Below are 14,549 nucleotides of genomic sequence, written 5' to 3'. Positions count from 1 at the left end.
TAACAAGACCCTTCATGAGCCAGCAACCTCCTTTTCCTCCCAACTTGGTCTGTTTGTTTGAGAGAGAGAACACAAGCAGGGGAGGGGCATAGAGAGGAGGTACAGAATTTGAAGCAGGCTTCAGGCTCTGATCTTTCAGCACAGAGTCTGAAGTGGGGCTTGAACCCATGAACCATGAGATCATGACCTGAGCCAAAGTTGGATGCTTAACCGGCTGAGCCACCCAGTCATCCCCCAACTTGGTTTTTTAATCACCTCACCCTATACATCTTTTCCCAAATGTGTTCTAAGGAATAAAAAATTCAAGACATCACAGAAAAAGGGCCCCATGGTCAAATTCAGCTTGCAAATTACTGCCAAATACACTTCTTTCTTAGAGACTCAGAATTAGTCTATTATGTGCATGATGAAATGCAGCTTTCCCCAAACTTATTTAACCACAGAACCATTTTGGTTTAACACCTGCTAACATGCCTAGGAACATATTTCAAAAAAGCTCCCCCAGGCTTACTGATGATTGCAAAGCTTTGTTCCATGCCTTTGCATATGCTCCCCCTGCCAGGATGGCTACGTCACTCTAGTCTGCTTGGTAAAAGCCTTTTTTCAAGTCTCAAATATCTCCTAATATTTAAGGGCATGCCCTACATTACCTCTTGGCCCCTCCCTGCTGTCAGGAAACATCTATCACTTTTTCCTTCTCCACAGCACCATTACTAAATTTAGTATGTTATACTACAATTATTTGCTTTTTTGTCTCCCATGATGGTAGAAACTATGCTCTATGTTCATGTGTGGTGCTCAATGTTTGTTGAAAGAATTAACTGCAAACAGGCTTTTAAAAAATTATTCTCTACTTATTCAAAGTTTCCTATTGTACCCAATACTCTACTCAAAGGCTCTGTACCCAGAGTCTTTCTAAACAGCAACCAAGAGCACCACAGACATTCAAAGGTCTATCTACGAGCACCTCAAGTCAGCAGAATTTTTAAACTCTGAAACTTAGTAAAATCCCAAAATGACATTTTTTAAAAAAAAAAAATTTTTTAACGTTTTATTTATTTTTGAGACAGGGAGAGACAGAGCATGAACAGGGGAGGGTCAGAGAGAGGGAGACACAGAATCTGAAACAGGCTCCAGGCTCTGTGCTATCAGCACAGAGCCTAACGTGGGGCTCGGACCCACGGACCGCGAGATCATGACCTGAGCTGAAGTCGGACGCTTAACCGACTGAGCCACCACCCAGGCGCCCCCCAAAATGACATTTTTTAAAAAAATCCATTACTGCCTTTCTTGAGCTCCTAAGTCACTTGAGTTAAGACTATTACAATCCATTGTTATACTGTCATTTATCTATTGCTTATCCATCATTCTGACTAGATAGTAAGCAACTCCACGGAAATGCAGATTCATCCACAAAGACTACTACAAAGTTATTGAATGAAGAGAACATTCTTTCTGGCTCAATAAAAAGTTCCAAAAGGCCTCTACTAAGCCAGAGTTAAGACCTAATGGTGGTACAACAGAAAAAGGACTAGATGGTAATCACACAATTAAAATTTCTGACTTGCCAGAGTGGCCAAAATGAAGAAATCAGGAGACTATAGATGCTGGAGAGGATGTGGAGAAACAGGAACCCTCTTGCACTGTTGGTGGGAATGCAAATTGGTGCAGCCGCTCTGGAAAGCAGTGTGGAGGTTCCTCAGAAAATTAAAAATAGACCTACCCTATGACCCAGCAATAGCACTGCTAGGAATTTATCCAAGGGATACAGGAGTACTGATGCATAGGGGCACCTGTACCCCAATGTTTATAGCGGCACTCTCAACAATAGCCAAATTATGGAAAGAGCCTAAATGTCCATCAACTGATGAATGGATAAAGAAATTGTGGTTTATATACACAATGGAATACTACGTGGCAATGAGAAAAAATGAAATATGGCCTTTTGTAGCAACATGGATGGAACTGGAGAGTGTGATGCTAAGTGAAATAAGCCATACAGAGAAAGACAGATACCATATGGTTTCACTCTTATGTGGATCCTGAGAAACATAACAGAAACCCATGGGGGAGGGGGAGGAAAAAAAAAAAAAAAAGAGGTTAGAGTGGGAGAGAGCCAAAGCATAAGAGACTGTTAAAAACTGAGAACAAACTGAGGGTTGAGGGGGGGTGGGAGGGAGGGCAGGGTGTGAGGGAGGGCAGGGTGGGTGATGGGTATTGAGGAGGGCACCTTTTGGGATGAGCACTGGGTGTTGTATGGAAACCAATTTGACAGTAAATTTCATATATTAAAAAAAAAATAATAAAATAAAAAAAAAAAAATAAAATAAAATTTCTGACTTGCAACTTGTGATCCTGTGTTACTTTCAGTTCCCCATCCATAAATTGAGAATACCTACCCTAACTTATAACTTGTGAAGATCCAAGGAGGTCTTATCCAGTCAAAATGCCAATACATATTATGATATTAACGGTAAGAAGCGGTTAAATTTACTTCCTGCATTGAGGCAAACTGAAGCATAATGAATACATTTTCAACGATCTTAGCATGTATGCTCCAGTATCTAGTCCTAAACTTTCATTAATAAGGTTTTACACAAAGCGTTAACAAATCCAAAAAAAAAAAAAAAAAAAGGCACAAGGCTCTGTGATTAAGATGAACTCCAAATGTATTCATCTACTCCCATGGAGGACAGCTTTCTGTAGCTTAACTATTAGAACCAAAGAGCAAGTTCTGTGCACGGGACAATGGTTACTTTTTTATTTTTTACAGGAAGAAATCTTGATATAATTACCATCCCATTTTCAATAAATTAAAGTACATCGATGTAACAAATATGTTCCAAGACATAGATTTGATTTCAAATACCACATGCTCTGGTTCACACACCGTTCACCTATTGGCCAAAAACCCTGAAATACGATCCAATGGCAGATCCGCCCGCAGGGTAGATAATTCAGCTTTCACTGATCGAGGTTTATGTTCATCAGATTAATTGTTCACGATAGGGTACACCCTGAAAGAATGGTCCCCATTATTCCTGGACTCCTTCATCTTGCCTTTACCAACAGGGCTTTCAGACATTGAAAAGCCCAGGGAGTATCTCCAAGCATTACCTCTTCCGAGAGGAACTGCTCAAATGATTTGTATTACTAAACATGTTTCTTGTATATTCCGTAGACAGCTCTCAAGCCACTCTTTGAAAACACGAAAACAGGACTTTCGATAACCTAACAAAAGCAAGAGCTACTTGATGTGAGACACTTTGTCACCTAAGCAAGTGATAACTGAGACAACGTCTGGGAGTCCGAGTAACTTTGAAGACAGCCCCTCTGGGGGATGGCACACACTTTCTCTCGGCAGTCATTCCAGCTTCCCAGAATACCTCAACGGTAGGGAGAACAGGGCCCACCCTTTTCCAGAAGCAGCAGGTAAAAAAGAAATCCGAGGAGCGCACAAAGGGTTTGGGAGTGGAAGCCCCAGCACGAGAATGGTCCGCCGAACCAGGGATTCCCTGAGACCAACTTGGATTCCTCTAGGGCGCCTCAGGTTTCTCAGAGAGCAAGCCCCGGAAGGGACACCGTGGGAGGTGAGTCTAACCTGAGAGGCAGCGGGCGGCTGCTACGGCGGGAACCAGCTTAGCTGCTGAGAGCAACCAAGACATGACGGCCTCGCTCACGCGGCAGGAAGGATAAAAGGAAAACAGCCAGAGAAGCAACGGGCCGCCGAGCTGTGTCGCCAGGAAACCAAGCCAAACACCCCTCCCCTTCCGGCCGGCGCCGCTCGCGGGGCTTTCCTTCCCCAGCGGCGCTGAATGATGACGTCACGCCTTAGCGCTAGGATTGCCTTCCTGACAGAGAGCCCATTTGGCGTCAGGTCGTCGTGCTCCATTAAATGCCCGTACGCATAGGATGTCCGATTCTAAATGACTGGCAGCAGGGGCTGATATTTCTCGTCTTCTTAAAAGCACCATGTGGGGGGATTGATGCACCCAGAGAACTGGGTCAGCATTTAGAATATAAGAATGCGGGCGTACAGGCAGGCAACAGCCTGAACAGCCATACTTCTAGAAGGTTCTAGGCAGTGCGCAGGAGCAGAGGTGGAGGGAGTAGGAATGAACAGGCGAAGGACCCGGGGTCACGAGACCGTTGGGTAGGAGGAGCCAGCGGCCGGGGAGGTTCTAGTCTGTTCTGTCTCGCGGCAGCCGCCCCCTTCCCCACGGTGACGCTGGGCTAGTACCTGCGCCTGGAATCGGGCCGCAACCTTAGCTGCGTCCGCCGCCCGCCGCCCGCCGTCGCCTCTGGACCATGGACCCCCGCAAAGTGAGCGAGCTTCGGGCCTTTGTGAAAATGTGTAAGCAGGATCCGAGCGTTCTGCACACCGAGGAAATGCGCTTCCTGCGGGAGTGGGTGGAGAGGTGAGACCCGGGCCGAGGACCGTTGGGGGTGGGAAGAGGGACGGCCGGAGGGGGAGCTGGGCCGCAGCTGGCGCGGGGAGGACGAGCGGGGAGCTCTGCCGCGAGGCCTGCTGAGTTGCCTCCTCTTTGTGGCTCTCCCTGGCCAGGAAAGGAAGGCGACTTCAGGGACTAATGGAGGACCGGGAAGCGTAGATAGTACAGAGGCGGGGACGGGGGGGTGGGGTGGGCACAGCTGGGTCCCCTCACCCTGAGGTCGTCCGGGGTGTGTCTTGATCCAAATATAAATGCAGACGATCGCAGGGACTTGGGACACTGTAGACGTGGTGGTGGTGGTGGGGAAGGGGAGCTGCAAGATTTCTCTTTCGCGTAGAGTTTTGTTGAAATCTCGGGCGTCCTGTTTAAAAGGTCTCAGTGACACATAGCTATTTTACGCACTACGTCTTTAAATAGTGTTGTAATAATGATAACTTGTTATATAATGAGTTGTAATAAAAATGGTAACACTGTTTGGCTACCTTTAAATTTACAGCGATTCTAACTGCGTAGAATTATTTTGGGAATCACTTAATGTATCTCCGTAGTAGCAGTGCCATCACACTTAACACTTGAAAAATGATTTTTCAAGGACCAGCATGTAACCATGATCTGTTCTTGTTATTCTTAAATCTGGAGTACTTCGCTACGTGCGCGGAATTGAGTAGGCGTTGTGCCAGATGCTTGGAAACAGTATAATAAATACGGAAATTTGTCGTAATATTTACCATATAATAGAGATTAATATTTTGCATGTTGGAGGGGAACTTAAGGGAGAAAGGGAAATCTTCCCCGAAATGATTTTTAAAAATCACTATTAGTGGTGAGGAATTTAAAAGATGAAACAGGCACAAATCGCACCTCATGGTGATAATAGCGACAGTGCAAGGCAACGTGACTCAGAGGTACTACTCTGAACATTGATCTTTTCATAGGGGAGGAGGAACACGCGATTACCAAATACTTGAAAGAATGTTTTTTTCAACAAACTCTTCTAAGGAAGAAGCTTAAGTTAAAGTTTGTCAGCGGTGTATATAGTGGTATAATTTTTTTTTTCTCTGAGAAGCTTCTCAGTCTTTTACTTCTCCAGTTTTTGAGCTACTGTAAGATTTTGCTCATGCTGTTAGTGTAAGATTCCGAGAACACTTACTGTAGTAAGGTAACTATTATTGACAATAGCTAACAAGAATACCGTTTTGTAACAGAAAAACCTACAAGATGCTAATTTCAGGACTAGGAATTTAGGCCTAGATTATTTTGGTCCTTTCTTCTTGCTGAATAAGTTGACAATTTCAGTGTCTCACTTGACACGTGAGTATGCTTTTATTCTCTTACATTTAGTCATTAAAGGAAAGAGCCTACAATTAAGTTGTTTCTAAAATTCCAGGTAAAGCAGGCATATATACCACAGGGAAGTTTAATACTTGGCATCAAGAGTGAACATTATACTTGAGTGTATACAATGTTTTTTGTTCCACTGCTCAAGAGGAAAAAGGGAGCTGTGAAGAAAAGGTTAAAACGTCCCTAAAAACAATGTAACTGGTGCTGGAGTGATTATAGCTGTGTAGAGAATTCCAGTTTAAGGTCTGGAAAATATTGTCAGACATTATTTCCAGAAAATACGTAATGTATCTTTTTTTTTTTTTTTTTTTAACATTTCACATTGGTAATTCCAGGATTTTTTTCCTGGTTCCATTTATACTTTTTTTTTTTTTTTTCCATTTATACTTTTCATGTGTCATCCTAAATTTTTGGTTTCATTATGGGATGAGGCATCTTGGCACGTGTAGGGGCCCTATTCTGAAGCTTTTGTTATCTCTTTATTTTAATCTAAATTAAAATTTTTGTAGGCTTTGAGGCCTTTGCTTGAAGTACATCAATTTCTCTCTGACTTCACGTCATCCTTCTTAAGTGCAGGATTATAGAAGATTGGGCTGAATGTGGAGATTTCTGGGCCCAGGAATATTCCTAAGCCTAATCCTACTTTTAGAGCTCCCCAAGTTGCAACCATTTCAGAGTTCTCTCTTCATACTAGATTAGTTGTAGGTACCCTGGCTTAGACATTAAAGAACAATTTATTTAGTCTATTTGCTTATTTGCCAGAATTTCTACCATTGTTTATAGCTTAAAATTTTATTTGGTGTTAAGAATTTATTTAACAGCCTTTTCTTTTTTTTTTTTCCTTTTAAAAAATGTTTATTTTTGAGAGAGAGAGAGAGAGGGACAGTGCAAGCAGGGGAGGGACAGAGAGGGAGACACAGAATCCGAAGCAGGCTCCAGGCTCTGAGCTGTCAGCACAGAGCCCTATGCAGGGCTCGAACTCATGAGCAGTGATCTCATGACCTGAGCTGACCTCAACGGACTGAGCCACCCAGATGCCCCAACAAGAGCTTTTTCAATGGGACAAAGGGAAATACGAAGCAGAAATTTTTTTGTCTTATTAGTCTTTGAGGATCCTGGGAGACTATGATCTTTTCAACAAATATGTTTTGGGATGTTTTTTTAGAGGAAGCAGCATTGTTTGACACCGTTTTATTATTTCATTCTATGGTAACTTAAGATCAAAGGGAGTATCTTTGTATTCTAATCTCCAGCACAGTGTTTGGCATATGGCTTTTCAGTAAATATATTAAATGAACAGGTTGCATTTCTAGTCTCAATGAGTTTAGAATGTAACACCCAGTGTTTTTGTACAGGTGCCTAAGTAACTATTGCTTAAAGCAATTGGTATGTATCAAATTAAGGGAATTATGAATGAGGTCTTGTGTGATTCCGTATGAGGAAGGTCTCTGCACTAGCTCTAGTTGGCAACATAAAAGACTATACTGGCAAAGTCCAGTTTGCACTGTTGGGCAGGGAACTAGCTTGTTTTAAATCTTGGAAGCATTACATAAAATTTCTGTACATATAAATTGGTGTTAATCTTCGGACAGGTAACTAGAATTCAGAATGTGAGAAACTGTATGTAGCTTGTGAATAAACCTTGTGTTCCCTCCCCTCCAGTTTTAAAAATAAAAAAATAAAATTTTTGAAACTTGCAGGAAAATCGCAAGTACGATACAAACAATATGTTTCCTGAAACTATTCCCAGTGTTGTGCCCCCAGCACCTTTGTGTATTTCCCACAAACAAGGACAGTCTGTACAATGTAATCATCAAACTTAGGAAACTAAGAATCCTGCATTAATGCTATCAAATCCTCAGAATTACATGTTGTACTTTATTGTTTATGACTCCTAATATCTATTCTGAAAGAATTCTTCAGTCATTTCTTGACTTTCATGACCTTGGCAGTTTTGCATATTACAGACCAATTATTTTGGATAATTTCCCTCAATTTGGGTTTGTCTCATCTTTCCTGAGGATTAGATTTAGCTTAACCCATTTCTTGGCAAGACTGGCCCTTCCCCAAATTTTAATGTAGGTTAGACTGTCACGGCTGCGTTTGAATGTGTACCTCAGTACATTCCTGAATGTTGCATTTCGAAACTTAGGGAAAAAACATGGCCTTAAGAGAGGCCATGTGTCTTCATTAAAATTTAACTGCAAAGAACTGCCATTTGATTACTGTGCTCTTTTGAAAAGTAGTTTCTCTGTAGATTAGAATTTTAAAGAATTTTGTTGTGAAAGGTACTAAGTGAAGTTTGTTTTTTTTTTTTTTTTTTTTTGTAACTTACATGGAACAGAATGGGAAAAGTGTGCACATTTCTCTTGATTGGTGCTTAACAAGAAATTCCAGACTTTGTTATTGCATTTGCTATTTTGTTTTGTTGTTGTTGTTTGCTTATTTTGAGAGAGAGATTGAGAGCATACAAGCAGGGTGGGGGCAGAGAGAGTGGGAAAGAGAGAATCCCAAGCAGGCTCTGTACTGTCAGCGCAGAGCCTGTTGAAGGGTTTGAACTCACAGAACCCTGAGATTGTGACCTGAGCTGAAATCAAGAGTTAGATGCTTAACAAACTGTGCCATCCAGGTGCCCCTGCATTTACTGTTTTAGATTTCTAGTTTTGTTTCTTGTTGGCTCCGGTGTAAGTGAAAAGACAAGCCACAGGTGAGAGAAGCTATTTGCAGCACATAAAACTGACAGAGGGCTTGTATGCAGAGTATACAAACACCTACAGATAAATGTGACAATCTAATAGCTGGAGGAGAGTTGAATTTTACAAAAAAGGCTATGCAGATGGCTGATGAATAAGTGAAAAGAGACTCAGCTACAATGGGATACCACTATACATCTATCAAAATGACTAAAAATTTAAGACGGACAATAGCTAAGTGTTGGCCAAGTTGTGGAACTGGAATTCTTAGGCACCGCCGATAGAAATATAAATTGGTAGAACTTTGGGGAACCAGTATCCATTTAAATCCAGCATACACATACCCTATGTCCAGAAATTCCACCCACCTGAAATGAATGTAAACATGGATATAGAACTCTAGTCCTAAAGAATCAATCCTTAAGGGTGTTCTGAAGTAGATTCCTTTTTGTTTTCCAAGTTAATATATCTCCTATTTTACATGAAAGTTAATCTTTTTTCAAGGCAAATTTTTAGTTAAGTCTTCGTGATCTCCAGCTTTCACTATCCTGGAGGCCCTTAATCCATTTAACATTTTAGTCCCTGGACTGCTTCCTGGGGCCCATATGCTTCAGAGTCTGCCCCATATGGAGCATATAGCACTAATTCTTCATAAGCTTTTTTTCCTCCTTGTATTAAAGTTATTTGTGTATGATTCATGGTGTTGCCTTGGAATGTTTGGAAAAGAAGGACTTGCAAGGCCAAGGGGAAGTATTAATCGGTGGATTGTGGGAAGGGATAAGGAGAAAATTTATACTGTGAGGGGCATTTGAATCTAAGCAGAAAGAATCCTTGTAGGTCCCAGTCGGAGGAAACATTTTGAATTATACTGTGATTTCATAATCATTTCATAAACTGCTTATTTGGATTTAAGTGAGCTCTTACTAAAGTTGAAGTTTTGGATTCAGTATACCTGTACAAATGATTTTGTCATTAATGTGTTTTCTGCCTCTTTTCTTCTGGGAATGGGCACAGACCAGCTATGTAATTATGTTTCATTAGGCTAAGTGAGGCGAAGAAAGGGTTAGATTTTCATTAACCAGTTTGCTAAATTGGGGCACCTGGGTGGCTCAGTCGGTTAAGCGTCCGACTGGCTCAGGTCATGATCTCATGGTTCGTGGGTTCAGGCCCCTCATCGGGCTCTGTGCTGACAGCTCGGAGCCTGCTTCTGATTCTGTGTCCCCCTCTCTCTCTGCCCCTCCCCTGCTCATGCTGTCTCTCTCTGTCTCTCAAAAATAAATTAATATAAAAAAGTTAAAAAAAAAAAAACAGTTTGCTAAATAAATAAAATTTTAAGATGAAAAAATACTGAAGCATTCAAATTAATTGAGTTTACTCTTAAAGGTTTGAAAAGATAATCATCTGTGTCTTTTCTTTCCAGCGTAAATAATGTTGCTTGGCTCAGTGAATTTTAGTTTTCTAAACAAGTATCTTTTTTCTCATCTTCCTCAAGCATGGGGGGTAAAATACCACCTGCTACTCATAAAACTAAATCAGAAGACAATATCAAGGTAAGTTATGAATTTCATTTGTATGTTTAGCAATAAAATTGTATATGAAGTATCTTACAGGTGTTTTTAAAGTGCTGCTCTCAAATTACCACTCCTGGTTTCTTTAGGATCTCTTGGAGATAAGATCTTTGTAAAATTTCTATTCGGACATCAAGTGTCTGGCATCTGATTTAACACCAGGGTTGAACGTTCACCACGTTTGGGAGTAAATGTTCTGTGTGTGTTATATGCATGACCTGTGGGTGGTAAGCTCTGTGATTGTATGCATTTTGTAGTCTTCATCGTCATTCTATGGTTAGCACGTAGCACAGGGTTTTGTGTATTGTGGGTACTTAATTAATACTTGCAAAATAAATGAAAAATAGCCCAAATCAGTAGTTCTTAAGTTTTTCTGCCATACCACCTCAGGGATATTTCTAAGTTATGAGTCATGATGTTGCTTTAACATATTTGCCAAAAAGGTGAGTAAAATCAGGAGGAGTTTGGCAGTAGCTGAAATTTAGTGATGGGGGTGGGTATACTCTTAAGAATGCTTCCTTCAGAATTCTTATTTCTCCTATTTTGGGCTTTTATGTCTAAAATCCCCAAGTTTACTGATTAGAAGTTGATAAGAAAATTTATTTTATCATTTAGAACCTTAAACAAGGTTTATCTATTTAGATATGAAATCAGAAGTTCTGTCTTTGAACAAGTGATATAAGAGAACTTCGGCAAAAGCCTTCAAAGTAGTTACTCTTTTTTTAGAGGAATCATTTGTGAGTTTAGTAGTTTCTGATAGGATACTTTTGGTAGGATACCGAAATAGGATATTTTACCATGTGGTAAACGTGTATGAAGACAAAATTATATTTAATCTATTTCTGCTAAAATATTTTTGTGACAAAATATTCTGATTTGGAATTCTAACTGGTCTTATTCAGTGTATATGCTAAAGCATCTGACACCTTGCATATGGTAGTCTCAACATATATTTTGTAATAAGGTAGGGCTTTGATTCCAATTTTTAAGAATTACAAAGAGAAACCTAAATAACTGGTTATGTAATTTTACTAATACAATTGTATGAATAGACCGGGGTGTGCTGATTGTGATCTATTGCCTACGATACACAGCATCATTAAATGGAAAGGTCAAAGTGCAGAGCTGTCTTATATATATGCATTGAGAATATCTAATGGGATATGCCAGAAATCACAGCGGTTACTTACAGAATGGGAAAGAAATTTGGTTTTCGTCATGTGCACTTTGAAATTCTTTGAATTCTCATCATTTGTGTATTATAGTTCCATTGCTCCTTATTTGGAATTCCAAACTCAAAAACCCTTGAAATTGTGAAGATTTTTAGTAAGTTTGTTTGGGTGTAAGGCATAATCTAAACAGATGTGAGGCTATTTATAGTCTTTATCCCACTTATTATGAATGCTCAGACTTTCTTTTGCAGAAGTAATGTGTTGATTATGGAGAGTTGTGGACCACAGTGCCTGTTGAGGGTGTAACATAACTGTGGGATATGCATTTGTATTAGCTTCTATAACGCAGTATTTTTTAAATTCTAAAACTCGTCTAAAATGTTTGGATGAAGGATTGGACCTATATTTGATTTAAAAAGAAATGAAAACAGAACTAAAGTTTACCAAAACAGAACAAGAAAGGGAGCATTAACAACTGAAATAACAACGGATGTGAACAGTTTACATATAAGTTTTTATAAATTAGTGTGTATATATTGGGTGTGTTATTAAATACTGAAAGCGTTGTTTGCCTTCCCTTTGCTAGGAAGAAAAAACAGATAGTAAGAAGGCGGAGGAAAACATAAAGACAGACGAACCATCAAGTGAGGAAAGTGATCTAGGTGAGGAGGTAGTAGTTAGTTTGTATTTGATAACCTCATGATAAGATCCGGTGCTGATTTTTACTAAATGGACTAAATCAGGGCTATCTAATAGAAATGTAATGTAGCTGAGCTACATATGAAATGAAATTTTTAGTAGCCATTTAAAAAAAATTAAAAAGTAAACAGATGAAATTCAAATAAATGTATCTAAATTAACAAACCTAAAGTGTTAGCATTTTAACATGTAATCAATATGGAGAAATTATTAGTGAAATATCTTCCTTTTTATCATACGACGTCTCGAAATCCAGAGTGTATTTTTATCTTTACAGCACATTTCAATGCAGATATTAGAGGTTATATTTTTCTTGGAAATATTTGATCTATATTCAAATTTAATGAAATTTGTAGTTGAAAAAGTTGGGTAACATACCCAAATTTTAAATATATGTAAAAGTTCCCCCCCCCCTTTGTTTTTTGTTTTTTTGTTTTTGGTAAAAGTTTTCCAAGGGCCCCTGGGTGGCTCAGTTGGTTAAGCCTTTGGCTCAGGTCAGGATTTCACAGTTTAATGAGTTGAGTTCTGCATCAGGCTCTGCTAACAGCATGGAGCCTATTTGGGATTCTCTCCCCCTCTCTCTCTTTCCTTTCCCTGCTTACACTGTCTCTGTCTTTCTCAAAAATAAATGAACTTAAAAAATTTTTTTTGATAAGATCCAGTGATAAGATAAAAATTGTTTTTAAGTTTTTCAATAACTGAATCAAATACCAAAAAATTATTTTCCTATTTGTACTTGTACACACACTGATAAAACTTGTTCCTTTTAGAAGAGATGATATGCCATTAGTTTGGTTTTTTCTGTTTGGGCTTTTTTTTTAGGCTGCAAACTGACAAAAAGTCTCTTCCTAAATTTGGAAGTCCTTTGAAACTATAAACACATATCCCAGATACTAAATGGGCAGTCTCCTAACTCATAGAATCTGTCTAAAAGCTAAAGAAGAGTACTTGTAATTTTTCAAATTTTGAACCAAGTGAACTTTGGTACTGTTAGAAAGGGCTTCTTGTTTGGAGGCTTAGTTGAAGATCTTTCACTTTTTGTGAAATATCTTTTTTAGTCTTGTAATTTTCTAAAAATTTCCATTAGTATAATAATGTCTTAACCAACTTCATCCAAAAGCTTTTCCTTCTTTTTTTTTTTCTTTTTTTTTGTATTAATTAAGCTGTTTTATGATTAGGCAAAGTGACAGGCTCAGTTACCATTAAAAATTGACTAAAATGTTTTTGTTTGAGATAATTCTGACTTCAGGTAGCTAATTTCAGTTTCATTCTTTTTTGACAACAGGAAACATTAAATTTGCTCTGTTTGCTAAAAATGTCTCTTAATGCCCATTATTTTGAAAAGTTTTTTATATAGAGCAGTTATTTTGTTTTGTTTTGCTTTGCTGTAACAAATTACAGTTGTCATGAAATCTATGACATACCTCTTATTTACTGTTTTGGTTATAGTGCTAGCTTTGGCATTTGAGTCTGCATTAGCAGGGTGCCTTTATTTTAAAATTAAAATTTATTTAAAAAGTAAATACTTCGTTATGATTTACATCATTATTATAATTTGTGCTATCTGCATAAAATATTTTTTAAAACATTAGAGTACATTGATGTGTAGAATAAAATATTTGAATGGAATCATTTTGACACAAAGTCAGTGGAGTGTGTGTGTAATACTAGAAACTGTGCACTTGCCGACATTTCTAGGATAAGATAATGATAAATACCTCTGGTGATGCAACAGTTAAAATGAAATATAATTTTAACAAAACAATACAGTAGTATTTAATAAGGAAATATTTTTATTTCCCTAATATGTTTAAATAAATTAACATAAAGTAAAATACTTAGCTTATCAGTTGCAGTAGCCATAGTTCATTAGTTTTTAACAGTCTTATGTGGCTGGTGGCTGCTATGTGGGGCATCACAGGTCTTACTATCATTTTTTTAACTTTGGCAGAAATTGACAATGAAGGTGTGATTGAACCAGATACTGATGCCCCTCAAGAAATGGGAGATGAAAATGTAGAGGTGAGTCCAGTGGCTTATTTTCTGCTTGTCATAAGGAATGTAAAGGTCCCACCTATCGCAGTGACTTTTATGATGTAATTCTGCCAGGAAAATCACATGCTAAATCTTTCTCTAACTTAAGGCATTTAGGAAAGCATTTTATTTTAGTACTTAAAACATTTGTAGAAATTCCCATTATTTGTAATCATACTCTAACAATCTTTGAAATCTTTGTTATTTGTCGTTTATCTGCTTTTTCAATTTGCATCTGGTTTGACTGCTCTTTAAGTTCACCTAACATTTACATTTACAAATGGAATTACTTATTAATGGGATATCTAATATTAAATTGGCTTCCAAAGTGATTTTGTCACAACGGGTACAGTGTTACCCTCAAGGTGGTGAAAATTGGTTCTTTGGAGGGGAGCTTACAAAAAAAAAAACTTACATATTACAATGGTTAGTGGTCTTCCAGAGGGTCATAACATACATGTGGTATATCTGTGTGGTATTAAAATGGAGTGGGGGAGTATTAAAAAATGTCTCAAATGGTTCTTTGGGGTTTGATAATGAGAAAGGCTTGAGAAACACTGAAATACAGTAATTGTGGTTTAGAAGCTTGGT

General features: G+C 38.7%; 2 protein-coding genes across 6 annotated transcripts in view; one reads left to right on the top strand and one right to left on the bottom strand.

Annotated features, from left to right (window-relative positions):
• XPNPEP3 (X-prolyl aminopeptidase 3) overlaps window positions 1-3,902 on the bottom strand; it is a 75,145-nt gene extending 71,243 nt beyond the window's left edge. For 4 of the 5 annotated variants that reach the window (XR_006205136.1, XM_042947913.1, XM_042947914.1 and 1 more), the window contains exon 1: window positions 3,602-3,902. Coding sequence is in view for 3 of the 5 variants with exons in the window: in XM_042947913.1 (XP_042803847.1) it covers window positions 3,602-3,665 (64 nt within the window). In the remaining 2 variants the exon portion in view is untranslated. The remainder of the gene's footprint in view (window positions 1-3,601) is intronic. The other variant, XM_042947917.1, reaches the window with a different exon arrangement.
• Window positions 3,903-4,000: 98 nt separating this feature from the next.
• ST13 (ST13 Hsp70 interacting protein) overlaps window positions 4,001-14,549 on the top strand; it is a 31,595-nt gene continuing 21,046 nt past the window's right edge. Inside the window, exons 1-4 of the mRNA XM_042947922.1 lie at window positions 4,001-4,418; window positions 9,978-10,035; window positions 11,812-11,887; window positions 13,876-13,946. Coding sequence (XP_042803856.1) covers window positions 4,309-4,418; window positions 9,978-10,035; window positions 11,812-11,887; window positions 13,876-13,946 — 315 coding nt within the window. The 5' untranslated portion in view covers window positions 4,001-4,308. The remainder of the gene's footprint in view (window positions 4,419-9,977; window positions 10,036-11,811; window positions 11,888-13,875; window positions 13,947-14,549) is intronic.

This window comes from Panthera leo, chromosome B4 (assembly GCF_018350215.1).
Source record: "Panthera leo isolate Ple1 chromosome B4, P.leo_Ple1_pat1.1, whole genome shotgun sequence".
Classification (NCBI taxonomy): domain Eukaryota; kingdom Metazoa; phylum Chordata; class Mammalia; order Carnivora; family Felidae; genus Panthera; species Panthera leo.
Note: the sequence above shows the minus strand (reverse complement) of the source record. Positions and strands in the feature narration are given on the sequence as shown.